This window comes from Natrix helvetica (genome assembly GCF_964273705.1).
Source record: "Natrix helvetica genome assembly, chromosome: 5".
NCBI lineage: Eukaryota > Metazoa > Chordata > Lepidosauria > Squamata > Natricidae > Natrix > Natrix helvetica.
This window is the reverse complement of record NC_138551.1, coordinates 149,320,998-149,340,032: the sequence shown is the minus strand read 5'-3', so window position 1 is coordinate 149,340,032 and position 19,035 is coordinate 149,320,998. Positions and strand designations below refer to the sequence as shown.

Below are 19,035 nucleotides of genomic sequence, written 5' to 3'. Positions count from 1 at the left end.
GGGGGGCGACACCCAGGAGCAGAGCCTTCTCTGTGATGGGCCCAGCCCTGTGGAATGACCTCCCCCGTGACATCAGGATTACTTCCGATCTCCGCTCCTTCCGTGTACAGCTTAAGACCCACCTTTTTCAATTATCTGGCCTGGCTCAACCGTAGTTTTTCTTATTCCTCCTGACAGTCCTTTTAAATTTTAAATTGTGTTATTATTAAGGGGTATTTTAATGGTTGATTTTTTAATATTCTTAATGTGATGTAATTGTTACCTCCTCCGTGCATGTATGTCTCTGTATATGTGTGTGTTTGGATGTTTATGTGTTTGCACATATGTTTTTATGTTTTTATATGTTTTATTGTACGCCGCCCCGAGTCCTTTGTGGAGAGGGAGCGGCTAATAAATTAAAATTATTATTATTATTATTAACGCACTTCCAACTCTACCACTGAAAATTGCAGCCACATCTATTAAGGCACCAAGAGAGGCAGTCTTATGAACTGTGGGACCCAATTCAGGGAAAAAACCACCCCCCTTAACTTGATTGAATTAAGCAGCTATGGCAGACTGTTGACTCCTTCTATTGTGTTCCGCTGGTGGCCTGTGGAGCTGGCAGGAGAGTCGGACATTGAGGAGGCTGGGGAGGAACGTGGGACAGTCCTGGAGTCTGGGGAAGGCTCTGCATCGGAGGCAGAGAGCGGGCCAGGGCCATCTGGGAGTTATGTGCTGCCTCCAGAGTCTCCGGAGTCTGACATCAGCGAAGCAGAAGAACAGTGTGAGCCTGTTCCCAGTTTGGAATGGACAGAGCTGCCAGAAGACAAGAACCGCGAAGACAAAAGGGGCGACTCGGGAGTAAGGCTTGGAGATGATTGGCCCCTCCCATAAAAGAGAAGCAAACGGACGTGAGCCTTTGCAGGAAGCAATTGTGTTCGTCCTGGTCGGTTCAAACTCTGAAGCTCCGTTTTGACTCTGTACTCTGTTTGGCCTTGCAAAGCTAATTGGTAATCAGATCTCTGGCAGCATTTCAAGGGGGATAAAGATGGGTGCTTATCAGCCTTGTCCCGAAAGACTTTGGCAGACCTCTGTCGGACTCTTCACAGACCCTGTTGTGAATCATTATGGGCTGTGAATGGCCATAATTAACAGCCTTTTAAATAAAAAGAGGGTTTTGGGGACTGTGTGTGTGATTTTTACTGTCTCAGGGATCCTAGGTCAGAACATTTGAGACCCCCATCTTTTCTCTATCAGCCTGGCTGAGGCTCGGAGGAAACTCGCTGAGCCATCGAGATCTGATGATCCCCAGCAAGAGACTCCGCGGCTCTTCCAAGTGACCCGGCCAGCAACTCGCGGAGAGGAAGCAGATTGCAGAAGTGTCTTCACGCATGTCCTGGCACATTCCTGTCACTGCATAATGTATGGGTGACCTGGTTACGCTGCAGATGCCAGGGTCGTTTTCTCCGAGAGCCGGCTCTGAATTACTACTCAACCCAGATCAGTGAAGATTTTGCATGCCCGGTTGGCGAATCTGCAATCTTGGTCTTGCGGCTTCGACTGTTCTGACCTAGGCTTCCCCAGCAGCACGAAGCCGAGTCCTTGTCCCGTTAAACTTTTATTTAATGTAAAGTGAATTCCTCTCCAGCAAAGTCTTTCTTCTCCCACAGTCTTTCAGGATAACTCACAATGACCGACCTTTAACAGGTTTGGAGAGTGGCCAGGCCGATATCTTTCAGACGCCCTGCAAGAATGCAGAATGAACTAATAGTCTCCTGCAAACTCCACTCCCCTGTTGCTCCTCTTTTATTCCCTATGGGAGTGGTCATTCATCCTCCACCTGTGGCCTTACTCCCAAGTCGACCCCTGTTCTTTAGCTGTTCCCTTCGTCTGGCCACTCTGCGCATGCGCACACTGGGAACAGGCTCCAGCTGTTCGTCTGCCTCACTGATGTCTGACTCTGAAGGCAGCTGATAACTGTCGGACGGCTCTGCCCCCCTCTCTGCCTCCGACACAGAGCCCTCATCAGAGCCTTCCCCAGACTCCAGGACCGGCCCATGTTCCCCCTCAACCTCCTCACTGTTCGAATCTACTGCCAAATTCCCTGGCTGCTGGAGGGCCACAACTGATTGGGGTTTGCTCTCTCTCCTTCTAGCACTGCTGGTGTTATCCAGTTGGGTAATGAAATGCCTGCAAGCTCAGAGAGGACAAAGGGCTTCGGAAGTTCAACCATGAGCTACAAATATTCTCTTTTAAAGGATTGCATCCTGCATGAATTTGCTGTCCAGACTCCAGGACTGGCCCATGTTCCTCCCCAACCTCCTCACTGTCCGAATCTGCTGCCAGCTGTGCTGGCTGCTGGCCGGACATAACATCAACATCGGAAATGCTACGGCTCAAAGTGGGTGGGTGGGTGGGCAGGGGACCCAAGTGGCCGGATCCACAAAACACCAACTTACCCACGCCAGTTTGCCCAGCAGAGATCCCGTTCGAAGACCGGCAAGTCAGAATAGGCTGTGAGGCCTGTGGCCACCCGATACACATATGTCCTGGCCCGGGCCAAGAAACGGGCGTGGAAGTTGCTGGAAACCCTGCAAGCGCTCAGAACGCTTTGGGGAAGGAGAAGGGAAGAGGTAGCAGTTTAATTTCTCCGCAGTCTTTAGCAATAGCACTTATATACCGCTTCACCGTGCCTTCACAGCCCTCTCGAAGCGGTTTACAGAGTCAGCCTCTTGCCCCCAACAATCTGGGTCCTCGTCTTACCCACCTCGGAAGGACGGGAGGCTGAGTCGACCTGAAGCCTTGGTGAGAATCGAACTGCCAAATTGCAGGCAGCCGGCAGTCAGCAGAAGGAGCTGCACGCTAGCACTGCGCCACCGCGGCTCATTCAATGTGGCTTTATGCGAAGATCTCCCTTCGTGTTATCCACCCAGCCACAATCCTCTGTCTCACAGAGAGACAGAGTTGCCTGGCACGTATGTATCCCGTGAGTGTCCAGGACCGAGGGTGGACTCGAACCCAAGACTCCTCAAGTCCTTGTTCAACTGGTAAACGTTCTCCTGAGGGATTCAGTTGCCAGCCTGAGCATGTCCTCTGGCTCCTGGTCCACCACAAGATTGAGTTTAAGTTTAAGTTTATTAGATTTATAGACCGCCCCCTCTCCCCAAAGGGACTTCTTTAGTGCCTCTGAGCCATGGGGTGGGAGAGCAGCCTGGCTCTTCCTTGCTGTTAGGCCCCCTCCCCCAAATCCTGGGGAGGGGGCAGGACGTCATTTCTTAGCATTTCTCCTCTCGCAAAGGCTCACCCCTCTGCAGAAAACAGTGAGGAAACATGAGCCTCTGTATTGATGTGTTTAGCTAGACATACATACATACATACATACATACATACATACATACATACATACATACATACATATATATTGCTGTATTTGTGCTGATAAATAAATAAAGGGAGACTAGTATAGATCTATTTCAAGCTATTTAACTTTCATCAGCTAGCCTTACTGGGATTTGAACCTGGGCTGTATTGCATATTAGGCAGATGTATATATATATATAGATATATATAAATGGCTCTGTGTCTGTGTGTTTCACCATAACTCTGGAACGCCTTTCAACCAAACTTGGTACACAGACGACTTACTCTCTGGAAACAAAAACTGTAGGGGTAAAGGTAAAGGTTCCCCTTGCACATATGTGCTAGTCGTTCCCGACTCTAGGGCGCGGTGTTCATCTCCGTTTCAAAGCCGAAGAGCTAGAGCTCTCCGACGAGGTCTCCTTGGTCATGTGGCTGGCATGACTCAATGCCAAAGATGCACGGAACGCTGTTCCCTTCGCACCAAAGGTGGTTCCTATTTTTCTACTTGCATTTTTTGCATACTTTCAAACTGCTAAGTTGGCAGAAGCTGGGACAAGTCACGGGAGCTCACTCCATTACACGGCGCTGGGATTCGAACCGCCAACCTGCCGACCTTTCTGATCAACAAGCTCAGCGTCTTAGCCACTGAGCCACCACCGTGGGGGGGGGGGTAAGACACTCCCAACACCCCTTGGGGCGTGTGTTCTGTTAAGATACAGCCCCGTAGTTCCTTAAAATGGCTTCTACTGTCCTGCCTTAAAATGGCTTCTACTGTCCTGCCGTAAAATGGCTCCTGCAGTGCAGTGCAGTGGAGTTGCCATGGTAACGACTTCACAGTACTCCACAAGGGGGCTCCTTCTGCTGCTTTAAAATTGCCTGAAATGGTATCTAGGGCGCACTGCTTCAAGCAGGGGGGGGGTTGGACTAGAAGACCTCCAAGGTCCCTTGCAATTCTGTTATTTTAGGGGGTGGGGGTGGGGAGGAAATAAACATAGCCTTGATTTCAGGCCAAGGCACAAATAAATGGGTTAGGCATTGTCAGAAAATTATTTTCCAGTCCAGTCCAGGCTTGGGGGAGGAGAAAAGGGGAAGAGAATATGGGAAAGAGAGGACTCAATGGAAAACTGGAAAACACGCTGGGTCGGCCTCCAAGTTCGGCAGTCGAACAAAAAACAGATTAGGGGACAAAGCAGCTGGGGAGGGGATGACAAGAGCGGGTGAGTGACCCCCAACCCTTTCTCTATTCTCTGGGGAAAGCAGGGGTCCGAGGGGAGGGAGGCGGTCGATCCCACAAGGGGGAGGAAAGCTTTTCAGACGGATCTTTTGTTGGAAAACTCACACCAGAAAGGGGGGGGGGGCGGTGTGTGTGTGTGTGGGAAGCAACATTGGTCGTGACGGTGGAGGCACAGATTTGATTTCATGTTAGGTTCAGAGCAGGGGTGAAACGCTAGTGGTAAAAAATGCTACTGGTTCGCAGAACGTGTAGTAAAAAATACTAACAATTTTTTTTAAAAAGTTCCGACGGTCACACGTCGCAGAGCCAAAAAAGAGGGGTGGGGGGGGGTGTCTGTTTTTGCTCCCAGCAGGCTTCCCTGAGGCCTGCTAGGCCAAAAACGGGGGTGGGGGGTGCTGAGAAAGAAAGAAGGCAAGAGAGAGAGAGACAGAGAAAGAAAGAAAGAAAGAAAGAAAGAAAGAAAGAAAGAAAGAAAGGAGAAAGAAAGAAGGCAAGAGAGAGAGAGAGACAGAGAAAGAAAGAAGAAAGAGAGAAAGAAAGAAGGAAAGAGAGAGAGAAGAGAAAAAAACAAGCTAGAGAAAGAAAGAAGGGAGAAAGGAAGAAAGAAAGAAAGAAAGAAGGAAAGAGAGAGAGGCAGAGACAGAGAAAGAAAGAAAGAAAGAAAGAAGGGAGAAAGAAAGAAGGAAAGAAAGAGAAAGAGACAGAGATAGAGAAAGAAAGAAGAGAGAAAGAAAAAAGGAAAGAGAGAGAAAGAAAGAAAGAGAGAGAAAGAGAGAGAGAAACAGAGCTAGAGAAAGAGAGAAAGAGACAGAGCTAAAGAAAGAAAGAAGGGAAAAAGAAAGAAGGAAAGAGAAAGAAGAAAGAGAGAGAAAAAAAAACAGAGACAGAGATAGAGATAGAGAAAGAAATAAAGAAGGGAGAAAGAAAGAGAAAGAAAGAAAAAGAAAGGGAGGGAGGGAAAATGGAGAAGGAAGGAAGGACTACAAACCAGGCACTCGACACATCTTCAGAGGATACTCCAGGGCCGGAAGGCACCTGGAGGACATCTAGTCCAACCCTGCTCCAGCAGGACATTGTTAAAGTGAGTTTTTCACTCTTTTGATCCCCCAGTTACATGACTACATAGGCACAAGACCCCCACCAAGCCACGCCCACAGAACCGGTAGTTAAAAATTAAGATTTCACCACTGGTTCAGAGTTCAGGGTACTTTGGACGGTGGCCGTCTAGATGAATTTGGAGGCCGAACAGGAAACCAGGGAGAAGAAACTAGGAGTTTGGGGGAGGAGATGCCAGTCCTGCCCCTTTCCTGTGGCGTGGAACCAGTTCTCAATACAATACAATACAATAGCAGAGTTGGAAGGGACCTTGGAGGCCTTCTAGTCCAACCCCCTGCCTAGGCAGGAAACCCTATACCGTTTCAGACAGATGGCTATCCAACCTCTTCTTAAAGACTTCCAGTGTTGGGGCATTCACAACTTCTGGAGGCAAATTCTGTTCCACTGATTAATTGTACTGACTGTCAGGAAAGTTCTCCCTAGTTCTAAGTTGCTTCTCTCCTTGATTAGTTTCCACCCATTGCTTCTTGTCCATTGCTTTGGAGAATAGTTTGACTCCCTCTTCTTTGGGGCAGCCCGAGATATTGGAACACTGCTATCATGTCTCCCCTACTCCTTTTTTTCACCTGACTAGAATAGAATAGAATAACAGAGTTGGAAGGGACCTTGGAGGTTTTCTAGTCCAACCCCCCTGCTTAGGCAGGACCACTTCAGACAAATGGTTCTGCAACATCTTCTTAAAAACCTCGAGTTTTGGAGCATTCACAACTTCTGGAGGCAAGTTGTTCCACTGATTCATTGTCCTCACTGTTAGGAAATTCCTCCTCAATTCTAAGTCGCTTCTCTCCTTGATTAGTTTCCACCCATTGCTTCTTGTTCTGCCCTCAGGTGCTTTGGAGAATAGTTTGACTCCCTCTTCTTTGTGGCAGCCCCTGAGATATTGGAAGACTGCTATCATGTCTCCCCTAGTCCTTCTTTTCATTCAACTAGACATACCCAGTTCCTGCAACCGTTCTTCATATGTTTTAGCCTCCAGTCCCCTGATCATCTTTCTTGCTCTTCTCTGCACTCTTTCTAGAGTCTCCACATTTTTTCTACATCGTGGCGACCAAAACTGAATGCCGTATTCCAGATGTGGCCTTCCCAAGGCCTTATAAAGTGGTATCAACCCTTCACGTGATCTTGATTCTATCCCTCTGTTGATGCAGCCTAGAACTGTGTTGGCTTTTTGGGCAGCTGCTGCACACGGCTGGCTCCTGTTTAAATGGTTGTCCACTAGGACTCCAAGACCCCTCTCACGGTTACTACTCTGAGAGGGATCTTGGAGTCCTAGTGGACAACCATTTCAATAGGAGCCAGCCGTATGCACTTCTCCCACTCTGGCGTAGACTGGGTGGGCGAGAGGACCCAGCTTATATAACATCGGAATGAGACGCAAGCTTCCTCCATGTCCCCAAGTAGCTCAGCCTGACAGCAGAGTAGGTGTGTGCCACCCTGAGATACGGTAACAAATTAAACACAGGTGCCATGACAACCACAGAGATCGCCGTGGAGAAAGATCTGGCAGCGTGATCCACTCTGGTTTTACATCCACTGAAAACAAAACCCATGCGGAGGAATCGACTAAAACGAGTACCAGAGCCTCCCTTTTAAAAAACAACAACAGAGTAGCAGACTTGGAAGGGATCCTAGAGGTCTTCTAGTCCAGCGCTCACCAACTGGTGGTCTGCAAGAAAATTATTTGCACTCTTTATATTGCACTAAATCAGGGGTCCTCAAACTACGCCCCCCTGGGACGGATACGTGCAACGAACGCTTGTGTTGCTGCAGAGAGTCTCCCCCTTCGGGGTCTTTTAGTGGGGGTCGGAGGGGGGCAGAAATTCCAACTTGGGGTCTCCTTCAGCCTCCTGGTGGGGGGCTTTGGGTGAAGGCTGGAGGGAAGAGCTGCTGGTGGAGAAGAGCCGGAGGGCCTCGTTCCAGTGGGGCTGCATCATGGCCTGGAACTGGCTGACCATCTCAGCCCGCTGAGCCTCCAGGCACCGGTACCTGAACTTGCACTCCTGCAGGTCTTCCCTCTGCTTGGAAAGCCTATGCTCCTAGTCCTCAGTGAGGTGCTTCTGCTGAGCCTCCTTCTCGGTCAGATCCAATTTGAACTGAGCTGTTTTGCCAATTCTTTCTCATGGTGGCTGCTTAGCTCCAGCAACTGTTTCCTGTTAGGGCCCTAAGGAGCCCGGGCACGCAAGGGAGGAGTGGCTGGGAGGGGCAAGTAGAGGCCGGTGAAGCGCCCCTTGACGTGAGTGACATCGAGTTGCCCATGCCCACCCAGTCACATGACCGCCTAGCCACGCCCACCCAGCCAGTCATTAGGCAGATCATATTAGTGGTCCGCGGGATTTAAAATTCTGAATTTAGTGGCCCCTGAGGTCCGAATGGTTGGGGACCCTTGGACTAGTTCAACCCACGGAGTTAATTCCATTCTCGCCTGCGAGCAGAGATTTGAAGTCAGGCCTCCGTTTCGCTAAACGGCCACCCAAGAGATTAAATCCACATTTCTGGAAACTTTTAAGAAACTCACCGGATGGGCTCTGAGCCGAGATGCTTGTTGAGCACCCGGACGAGGGCATCTTCGGAGAAGGGCGACTGCCCCTCCCTCCTCTGAACGTCAAAGTGGGCGGCGTTGCAGAGAGCGTGCACCCCGGCGTCCGTACGGCTGGAGATGACAAATTTAACCGGCTCAGATGCTCTGAGGTTTTCTGCAGCCTTCTGCGAAGGGGGGAAGAGGAGTTGGAGAAAAAACAGACCCTCACATATGGGGGAGTTTTAAATGTTTACACATTTATAGTTGAAAAAGCTGGAGGAGAAACACGCAGAGACACCACACACAAAAAGTTTGCTCTATGGAAACAACAACTGAATGAAAAACTGCTGACAACCTTCTACCGCTGCACCAGAGAGTATTTTAACTGACGGCACCTGTCTATGGTTTGCCAATTGCACAGTGGCGGATAGGGCAGCGCTCCAGAGGGTCAAGGTCATTGCCCAGAGGATCACGGGTTGCCCCTCTCCCCTCTTTGGAAGAGCTTCATAGCTCCCGCTGCCTTAAGAAAGTTCAAAACATCCTTAAAGATCCATCTCATCCCTGGCACCTTTTTTTTTTTTTGAACTATTACCATCTGGCAACCGGTACAGGATAATAAAAAACAAGGACAAATAGGCTGAAAAACAGCCTCTACCCCAGGGCAGTAACTATGTTGAATTTTACTGTATAGTGCAATATCTACCCTATTTTTCAGAGTATAAGACACACCTTCCCGACCCCCAAAAGAGCGAGGAAATTTTGGTACGTCTTATACACCGAATACAGCCATTTTTCGAAGCCCTGCCCCTGCATCCCATTTTTGTGAAAAATGGGTCATTTTTCGCAAAAACGGAGGCGTTTTTGCCTTCCCCCAGCCCCCAAGTGCACTCTGCAGGCTTCAGCAGGGAAGGCAAAAATGCTTCCATTTTTGTGAAAAACAGACCATTTTTTGCAAAAACGGGGGCGTTTTTGCCTTCTCCCAGCTATGCTGAAGCTTGCAGAGCGCTCCTGGGGGGGCCGGGGAGGACAAAACCTTTTTTCCCCTTACTTACCTCTTTGAAATCTTGGTGCGTCTTATACACCAGTGTGTCTTATAGTCTGAAAAATACGGTACTTTTCAATTTCAGTTATATAAAATGGTGAAGGATGTGTGTTTTGTGTTTTTATTTTTATAGTGATAAGGTACATGGAAGACAGCACGCCATTTCATTGTGTAGTGACAATAAAGTAAACTTAACTAACTTATGGAGTCTGGTTGTCTAGAATTTTTTATTTTTTTTAAACTGGACTTAGGTGGCCAGGTGGAAAGAGCTAGTTGCCAATCTTCCTCCTCCTCCTCCTCCTCCTCCTTTAAGGACGTGGCAAGTTAAGAGCATCCCAGAAGCAGAGAACAATTAGAAAAGAGCTCTCACGGAAGGGGAGAGAGTAGGATCCAGTAGGATCTGGTTGCAGATAATCATCCCAAGCCCGGCCAATATTTTGTTTTCTTTTAATCTCTCCTGCATTTCCCTCCTCTCTTCCCTTTGTTTCTTCAAGGAGCTAAACCACTCCTGGGCATCCATCCTGCTGCTTTGGATTGCCTGGGAAGAAATTCCTGGCCCGTCCACAGACTTTTGGGGTCCAAGAAAAAGATTTCTCCCCTCTCCCCCCTCCTTTTTAGGCAGAGATCTCTTCTGCCTAAAGTTGCAGGGGGTGGGGGAACCAGAAAACTGGGGAGGGTTGGAATGAAACGTCCTAGCTAGAAAAGTAGACACCCCCCCTTCCCCCATCCCAGCCAGCACAGTAAAAAAAAGATGAAAAGCAAAACAGACCAATTCAGCCATGCGGGTTTCTTTTGGGAGAGCACTAGATTCTTGAAAGAGAGAAATCGCCCCCCCCCCCAAATGGCCCATTTTTGCTATTTCCCCTCTTAAGGTAAAGGTAAAAGCTCCCTTCGCACGTATGTGCTAGTCGTTCCTGGCTCTAGGGGGCGGTGCTCATCCCCGTTCCAAAGCCGAAGAGCCAGCGCTGTCCGAAGACGTCTCCGTGGTCATGTGGCCGGCATGACTCAACTCCCGAAGGCGCACGGAACGCTGTTCCCTTCCCACCAAAAGTGGTTCCTATTTTTCTCCTTGCATTTTTTACATGCTTTCAAACGGCTAGGTTGGCAGAAGCTGGGAGAAGTCACGGGAGCTCCCTCCGTTACGTGGTGCTGGGGATTCGAACCCCCGAACTGCTGGCCTTTCTGATCAACAAGCTCAGCGTCTTAGCCACTGAGCCACCCCGTCCCTTACTTTGGGCAATAAAACTGCTCAAGAGGCTGTTTCATTCTCAACAGTGGATTAGCCCTGGATGGAGGGGATCTCTTGGGAGAGGAACCACACCAGCTACGGCTGATCTCTTAAAAGATCCCAGCAGGGTTGGACCGGGTGTGTGGTTGGGAGCCCAAACCATCCAGGAGGGGGCGACAGAGAGCCGAACAGCTGAGGCCAAAGCCAAGCTAAGTTTCAAGTCAAGGTACCGTATTTTTCAGACTATAAGATGCACGGGTGTATAAGACGCACCAAGATTTTAAAGAGGTAAGAAAAAAACAGGTTTTGTCCTCCCCGGCCCCCAGGAGCACTCCGCGGGCTTCAGCAGGGCTGGGGGAAGGGAAAAATGCCCCCGTTTTTGTGAAAAACAGTCCAGAAACAGGTCGTTTTTCGCAAAAGCGGGGGCATTTTTCCCTTCCCCCAGTCCTGCTGAAGCCTGCGGAGTGCTCCTGGGGGCTGGGGGAAGGCAAAAAAATCAGTTTTTATGAAAAGCGGCTTGTTTTTTGCAAAAATGGGATGCGGGGCGGGGTTTCGGGAGGCCAAAAATGTCTGTATTCGGTGTATAAGACGCACCAACATTTCCATGCTCTTTTAGGGGGAGGAAAAGGTGTGTCTTATACGCCGAAAAATACGGTAGATGATGACTTTGGGCCCTTCTCTTCTGGGGGTGGAAAAACCGAGCCCCTCCCTTCCTGAAATCAAACAGGATACCTCCCCCCCTGCCGCCTTCCCACCCATAATGCTGCATCAAACCTACGCCGGTTCCTTACCTCCAGATGATTTTCCACACCCACAGCTGGCACGTTGGGGGGCAAAGCCATCACACCACTGCAGGGGACGAAGAAAAAAAAAGACAGTGAAACTACATTCCCCCCCCCCCAACGGGGTCAACGCAACGCCTGCTGGATTCCAAGATTAAATCAGGTGCCTTGAGAAGATGAGAGTTAACCCCAACCTTGGTTATTCGTCATGTTTTTTCCTTTCAAGACTTCACCCGTCCATCATCTAATGGATTCCCAGCCATCAGCAGATGAATTCTGTATATCTGTACTGATCTAGGCCTCCTGAGACAGTAAAAATTACACGCTTAGTCCCGAAAACCCTCTTTTTATTTCAAAGGCTGTGAATTATGTTCATTCGCAGCCCGTAATGAGTCACAAATAGTTTGTAAAGAGTCCGACAGTAGTCTGCCAAAGTCTTTCGGGAGAAGGCTGATAAGCACCCACCTTTATCTCCCTTGAAACGCTGCTGAAGGACCTAATTGGCAATTAGCTTTGCAAGGCCACACGGAGCACAGAGTCAAAACGGAGCTTCAGACTTTAAACCGACCAAAGTTGCTTCCTGCAAAGGCTCACGTCCGTTTGCTCCTCTTTTATGGGAGGGGCCAATCATCTCCAAGCCTTACTCCCGAGTCGCCCCTTTTGTCTTAACTGTTCTTGCCTTCTGGCAGCTCTGCGCGTGTGTGCACTGGGAACAGGCTCCTCCTGTTCCTCTGCCTCACTGATGTCCGACTCTGGAGGCAGCACATAACTCCCAGATGGCCTTGGCCCCTCTCTGCCTCCGATACAGAGCCCTCATCCGAGCCTTCCCCAGACTCCAGGACTGGCCCATCTATCTATCTAGAATTCCTTTTATTTCCCCCCACCCCGCCCTAGAATCTTTTTGGAAATCCCATTGGCCTTTTTGCCCTTTGGCAAGTTGTCCCTCAACCACGTTCCCAGCTCCCTTTATGCTCATCATTGGCCACCCCCAAAGGAAGAGAGAGACATGCCCAAACTGCTAACTGGACAATTCTCGAGCCCAATACCACAAGCACTGTATATACTCTTTGCTACCGGTCATGGTTGAGCAGATTCATCCCCACAAAATGAACTTGTTCGGCCGCTGTAGAACATCTGGCTGTTTCTGTTATCCCGACAGCAGCTTTTCAAACTCACTTTTTAAAGCATAATACAGATAATTACGGTAATAATTATTATTCCCAATTCATTATCTCCTTTTAGTCTCGAAGTTAAAAGCGAGCGATAGCTCTGAAGGCAGGAACCAAAATATATAACACCCCCCCAAAAGGTAGGTGAAAAGATTTCATTTTATTTTTTTTTTGCCAAGAATGAGTGGCACGGCTTTTGTGTGAAATAATTGCCTTCTTAATAATAAAATGCCTAACCAGGTTAGAAAGCAAATGAAAATATTAAAGTGGCAGGTGCAGACACAAATCCTTATATGAATAACAGCTGTCACCGACACGCTAAATTCCAATTATTCCAATTCTTCCTGCCATCACTCAACCTGGTAAATTTCTCACTGTCTGAGAACGGGGTTTTTTTTTACTCCCCCCCACAAACTTTTCTGGGAGCCCTGAGGTTTTGTGAAAGACTAATAACCACCACCACCCCGGTCAAAAAAAAGTTTACTTAATTCCAGCCATTTTTCGATTGGGGATTCTGAGAAAAAAAATCTAACAAGTTCCTTGGCCTAAAAAAGTTGGAACACCTCTTGTCCAGAGGAACAAATTACTTTGATTGTCAAAACTGGGGCTGGGGGGGATGCGATTATCCTTCCTTATTCTCCCAAATGATGTGCCCCCAACAAAGGACTTCAAAATCAATTCTGAAGCAGACGCGCATGTCACGAAGACTTGGCTGCGTTCCAGCGGTATGGAAATGCAATATACTTCCCCATCTCATCCGGTGTGCCTACTCCAAGATTTGTGGCTCTTGAAAGATGAATCTCTGGAAACCTGGATGAATGTTTCCTATTCCTGTCTAATTAAAAAGTTCAAGCCATGTTGTTTCTCTTAGCGACCAGAATGATAGAATTGGAAGACAGCTTGGAGGTCTTCTAGTCCAACCCCCTGCTCAAGCAGGAACCTTATACCGGTTTAGACAAATGGTTGTCCGATCTCTTCTTAGAAACCTCCGGTCTAGGAGCATCCACAACTTCTGGAGGCAAGGAGTTCCACTGATTAATTGTTCTCCCTATCAGGAAATTTCTCCTTAGTTCTAACTTGCTTCTCTCCTATTCCTATTATTCGACTTGCGTTTTTTACATGCTTTCGAACTGCTAGGTTGGCAGAAGCTGGGACAAATAATGGGAGCTCACTCCTGCTAGAGAAAATTTATCTATCATCTATCTATCTATCTATCTATCTATCTATCTATCTATCTATCTATCTATCTATCTATCTATCTATCTATCTATCTATCTAGGTACCTACCTACCTACCTACTTACCTTATCTATCTCTGAATCCATCTGTATTCATCTATGTATCATTTCTCTTATCTAATTTTCTATCTATCTATCTATCATCTATAATAATAATAATAATAATAATAATAATAATAATAATAATAAATAATAATAATAATAATAATAATAATAAAATTTTATTTGTTAGCCGCACCCTCTCCAGAAGGACTCGGGGCGGCGTACAATAAAAACACGTAAAATACAAAGATAGACAATACATACACATAAATATAGATGTATACGTGGAGGAGGTAGACAAATAAATGGAGAAAAATTAAAATTGCATTTAAAATCCCCTAAGTAAAATTACAAAATTAAAAACCCGTCAGGAGCGATATGATCAAACTATGGTCTGTCTGTCTATCTATCTATCTATCTATCTATCTATCTATCTATCTATCTATCTATCTATCTATCTATCTATCATCTATCTATCTATCTATCATCTATCTATCTATCATCTATCTATCTATCATCTATCTATCTATCCTTCAATCATCATTCTATCTATCTATCTATCTATCTATCTATCTATCTATCTATCTATCATCTATCATCTATCTATCTATCTATCTATCTATCTATCTATCTATCATCTATCATTTACCTACCTACCTACCTTATCTATCTCTGTATCTAATTATCTATCTATCATCTATCTATCTATCTATCTATCTATCTATCTATCTATCTATCTATCTATCTATCTATCATCTATCTAATCTATCTACCTACCTACCTACCTACCTACCTACCTACCTACCTACCTACCTACCTACCTACATACATACATACATACATACATACATACCTATTATTTATATTTATATTATTTCTTTCTTTATTTCGGGGTATAAAATAAATAAAAGAAGAAACAGATATTACGATCTCCAGAAGGTCAATGCTAATTACAGGTGGGAGGCGGGTGGATGGGCCTATCACGAGCGCAATGGTCAGATTGATTAATAGTGTATAAAGGCAGATATCTCTTTAATGGTAGTTTTTACACTCTGACGATGTTAGCAGAGGCTAACGAAAGCTAAGTGAGCAGCATATTTTAAGTTCTGGGGATCGCAATGTCTGTTTCTTCTTTTATAACTACACCTGGAATTCATGTCTTTAGGATAATTTGCATAGATAGATAGATAGATAGATAGATAGATAGATAGATAGATAGATAGATACACTTGCATGCCTGCATACATACAAACATACATATACATACATGCACGCAGCCACATGCATTTACATACGACTCCTTCAATTTAAGCACAAATTCTCTTCCTCAAAACAAAATAGCAGAATAGAATTGATGAATTCTTGAGAGGAGCCAATTAAATCCATGCTTGGCACGTGGGTAGTTTTTCTCTGGCTAACCCCCCCCCCCCCCAATTAAAGGCACAATTAACAATGGCAATGAAAACCTTAACATTTCTTGCATCTATCCTTCTGGATCTAATGCTCCCAGGATGTCAATCATTGTTTTCTCCCTTGTGGGCTTCCTTCCACCCCACCCCACCCGAGTTTTTATTTTCCCGCCACCACTTTTAAATTGGTCGCTCATGTAGAAGATAACAGGAATAAGAATAAACATGAATAAAAAACACAGGAGATGGGTACGAATAAATGGGGACAGTAGGACAGGGACGGTAGGCACGCTGGTGCGCTTATGCTCGCCCCCTTTTAGGGACCTCTTAGGAATGGGGTGAGGTCCACGGTAGTCAGTTTAAGGTTCAAGTTATGACTTAATTAAGTTATATAGTTCAATACATTAAGTTATATAAGGAAAGTTATGTAATTAAGGTTTAAAGACTTGCAATGTATATAAGGAAAGTTATGTAATTAAGGTTTGAAGACTTGCAATGTGTTCATGTCTTACCTATATTTGGCCCCGAAGTATTGAAAGAATATTAAGTAACGAGTTTTGGCAGAGTTCATCTCAGTTTTGCACACACGCACTCCAAATAAAATTTGCAAAAGAGACTTTTGACTTGATACTCCCCGCCTGCAAAACCCACATGCCCAGGAGGGGCTCTTTCTCATGCAAAATAAATATTGCTTTGCAAATTCAGAGGCCCCCCTATAAACATGACTTTTTTTTGCTTTAAAAGTGGATTATTTTCATTTCATAAAATATGTTTCATTAAACCAGCCAATCTACCGGCTACTGCTAGTGGGATGTTTCCGACGCTCTAGGCTCATGGAGATAAAGGCCCCCTTGCAGGTGTCTATCCGATTGCCTCCCCCTCCTCTCGAATGCGTTAGCTGGACCGTTTTTCAAACGTGCCCCACGCGGGACGTTTCATTCTCGCGTGATTATTTCCCTTCCCCTCCTTCCCCCCTCCCCCGGGCCTGGTCATTGGATATTTTCCCTCCCCCCCCCAACTGGTTTGTTTCTTGCAGGCAGTCATCCGGCCGCCTAAATACTGTTCTATTGAAAAGATAGGGCGGTTGCAAGGGGGCTTAGACAGGGAGACGTCGCGTCTTGATTACGACCTTCGCCTATAAATGGAACGGCGGGCGGGAGCGGGAGCGGCTGGTTTAGCCGGAGCTTTTGTGGAAGGGACTCGGGGAAAATTCTCAACCTCGCAGAAAAACGTCCAATTTCTTTTGTGCCAACAACAAGATCCAAGCTCTGTTTGTGTGTGTGTGTTTGTGTGTGTCGAAGTGTGTGTGTGTGTGTTTTCTTGGGCATCCTACATTCAACACCTATGACCATGTCTTTCTCTGGCTGGGAAATCTCCCAAAGGACAGAAACAATCCTTGTTCTGGGGTGGATTGTGAAGAGAGACAACCCTAAATATTTACCTGGTGCAAAAGTTGGCTTGACACTCAACATGAAGAAAACTAAGATCATGGCATCCGGCCCTCTCAATTCCTGGCAAATAGATGGGGAGGAAATGGAGGTAGGGACAGATTTTCCTGGGCTCCAAGATCACCCGCAGATGGGGATTGCAGCCAAGAAATTAAAAGAGGCTTGCTCCTGGGGAGGAAAATTATGGCAAATCTAGACAGCATCCTAAAAAGCAGAAGTATCACCCTGCCAACAAAAGTGCATCTAGCCAAGGCGATGGTTTTCCCAGTTGCAATGGATGGCTGTGAAAGTGGGACCGTAAGGAAGGCTGAGTGCCAAAGAATGGAGGCCTTTGAACTCTGGTGCTGGAAAAGACTCCTGCATTGAGTCCCTTGGACTGCAAGGTCATCCAACCGGTCAGTCCTAGAGGAGATCAACCCCTCTTTAGAAGGCCAGATCCTGGAGAGGAAACTCAAATCCTTTGGCCACCTAATGAGAAGGAAGAAGGACTCCCTGGAGAAGAGCCTCATGCTGGGAACGATGGAGGGTAAAAGAAGAAGAAGGGGACGGCAGAGAAGGAGGTGGCTGGATGGAGTCAACGAAGCAGTTGGCGTGAGCTTAAATGGTCTCCAGAGGATGGGAGAGGACAGGAAGGCCTGGAGGAACGTTGTCCATGGGGTCACGATGGGTCGGACACGACTTCGCAACTAACAACAACAAATTATTTACCCCTTTGTCTGTTATTGGGGTAGACTCTCTTTGGTAATGGAGGTTTCACTGAAGAAAAGTAGGACAAGTAAGTGAATCTCCCACCTTCATAGACCACAAAGTTGAACCCATAACAAATGTGTGTTCTCTCTATTACTTATGGGGGGAGGGGGGATCTTTTTGAGTGACGCCAAAGGGAACGGATGGGCGGATAATTGTTAGCCATGGTTAGTTCAGGGTTGGCTTCGTTTTTTTTCCTTCCAACTCTCCATTCTGTGAACAGGCCAGGAATAAATTCCTACTTGGGCCGGCCATTCTTTTTGGCAACTCCGCTCCCAGACAGGAAAAAAAAAACGAAACAGAAATGAAACAAATAAACAGCCAGCCTCAAGGCATTGGCAACTGTCAGGCATGAGTGCTTCTAAAAAAGACCACCCAATAGGATTACCCACCACAGTCGTCTGCCTCCATGAAAATGCGAGCTTTGGCTTAAAAATAAACAAGCTTCTATCCCTTCTGATTGCAGAGATACCTTCTCCTGTCTGTAAGCAAGGACAATTTTTCTCTGGCCTTGATGCGATTGAATTGGTCTCTTCTGGTTTATCCCGCCTTCCTGGGTTGTTGTACAGCTAAAACAGCTGGCTGGCATCTGGAAGAAAAGTCAGAGAGAAAAAAAAACAAACTTCAGCACTTCAATTTAAGACCCGTCATAGAAGTACTATATAACAAGGGGCCCAATGACTAAGATGCTGAGCTTGTCGATCAGAAAGGCCGGCAGTTCGGCAGTTCGAATCCCTAGTGCTGCATAACGGAGTGAGCTCCCGTGACTTTTCCCAGCTTCTGCCAATCTAGCAGTTCGAAAGCACGTAAAAAATGCAAGTAGAAAAATAGGGGCCACCTTTGGTGGGAAGGGAACAGTGCTCTGTGCGCCTTCGGGCGTTGAGTCATGCCGGCCACATGACCACGGAGACGTCTTCGGACAGCGCTGGCTCTTCAGCTTTGAAAGGGAGATGGGCACTGCCCCCTAGAATCGGGAACGACTAGCACATATATGCGAGGGGAACCTTAAACCTTATAGTACTTCTATAGTACTGTGGACTATAGAAGGAATAGACCGGATATCCAGCCCTTGCTTATCAATGGAGACCGAGCGGAGCAAGTGGCCAGTTTTAAGTTTCTGGGTGTCGTCATAAAAAGAGGACCTGGCCTGAGGTACTCACATTGCAGCCCTATTACCATCTGGAAGCCAGTACAGGACGATAAAAAACAAGGACCAAAAGGCCGTAAAACAGCTTCTATATCAGGGCAGTAACCATATTGAATTCTACGGTATAGTGCAATATCGGATTTTCAATTTCAATTATAATGTACACTGAAGACAACATTTAATTTCGTTGTGCCATGTGCAAGGCAATGAAGTAAACTAACTAAACTATCTTACTAAACTGTAGCAGGAAGTCACAGTTAAAATTACACTTAAATTCTTCCGCGTAGGGAAAGCACAGATATATATATTTAGGCATACCAGGGGTTGTAACACACATACATACATACATACATACATACATACATACATACATACATATACACATACACATACACACACACACACACACACACACACACACACACACACACACACGTTCATTCTTGGCACAATGTAGTAAGCCTGATTTTTATAAGGCCATTCTCCGTGTGTTTTCCAAACCTCCTTGCAGTCATGAGGGCTAGAAACTTGGCTTGTTTATAAATGCACCACCCAGCCCGAAGGGAGTCCCTTG

At 46.6% G+C, this 19,035-nt stretch overlaps 1 protein-coding gene across 1 annotated transcript in view; it reads right to left on the bottom strand.

Annotated features, from left to right (window-relative positions):
• Nucleotides 1-16,004, bottom strand: part of PUSL1 (pseudouridine synthase like 1) — a 28,662-nt gene extending 12,658 nt beyond the window's left edge. The window contains exons 1-4 of the mRNA XM_081955051.1: nt 15,632-16,004; nt 11,272-11,329; nt 8,208-8,395; nt 2,442-2,591 (exon numbers count right to left, since the gene is read on the bottom strand). Coding sequence (XP_081811177.1) covers nt 2,442-2,591; nt 8,208-8,395; nt 11,272-11,329; nt 15,632-15,795 — 560 coding nt within the window. The 5' untranslated portion in view covers nt 15,796-16,004. The remainder of the gene's footprint in view (nt 1-2,441; nt 2,592-8,207; nt 8,396-11,271; nt 11,330-15,631) is intronic.
• Between the last annotated feature and the right edge of the window lie 3,031 nt (nt 16,005-19,035).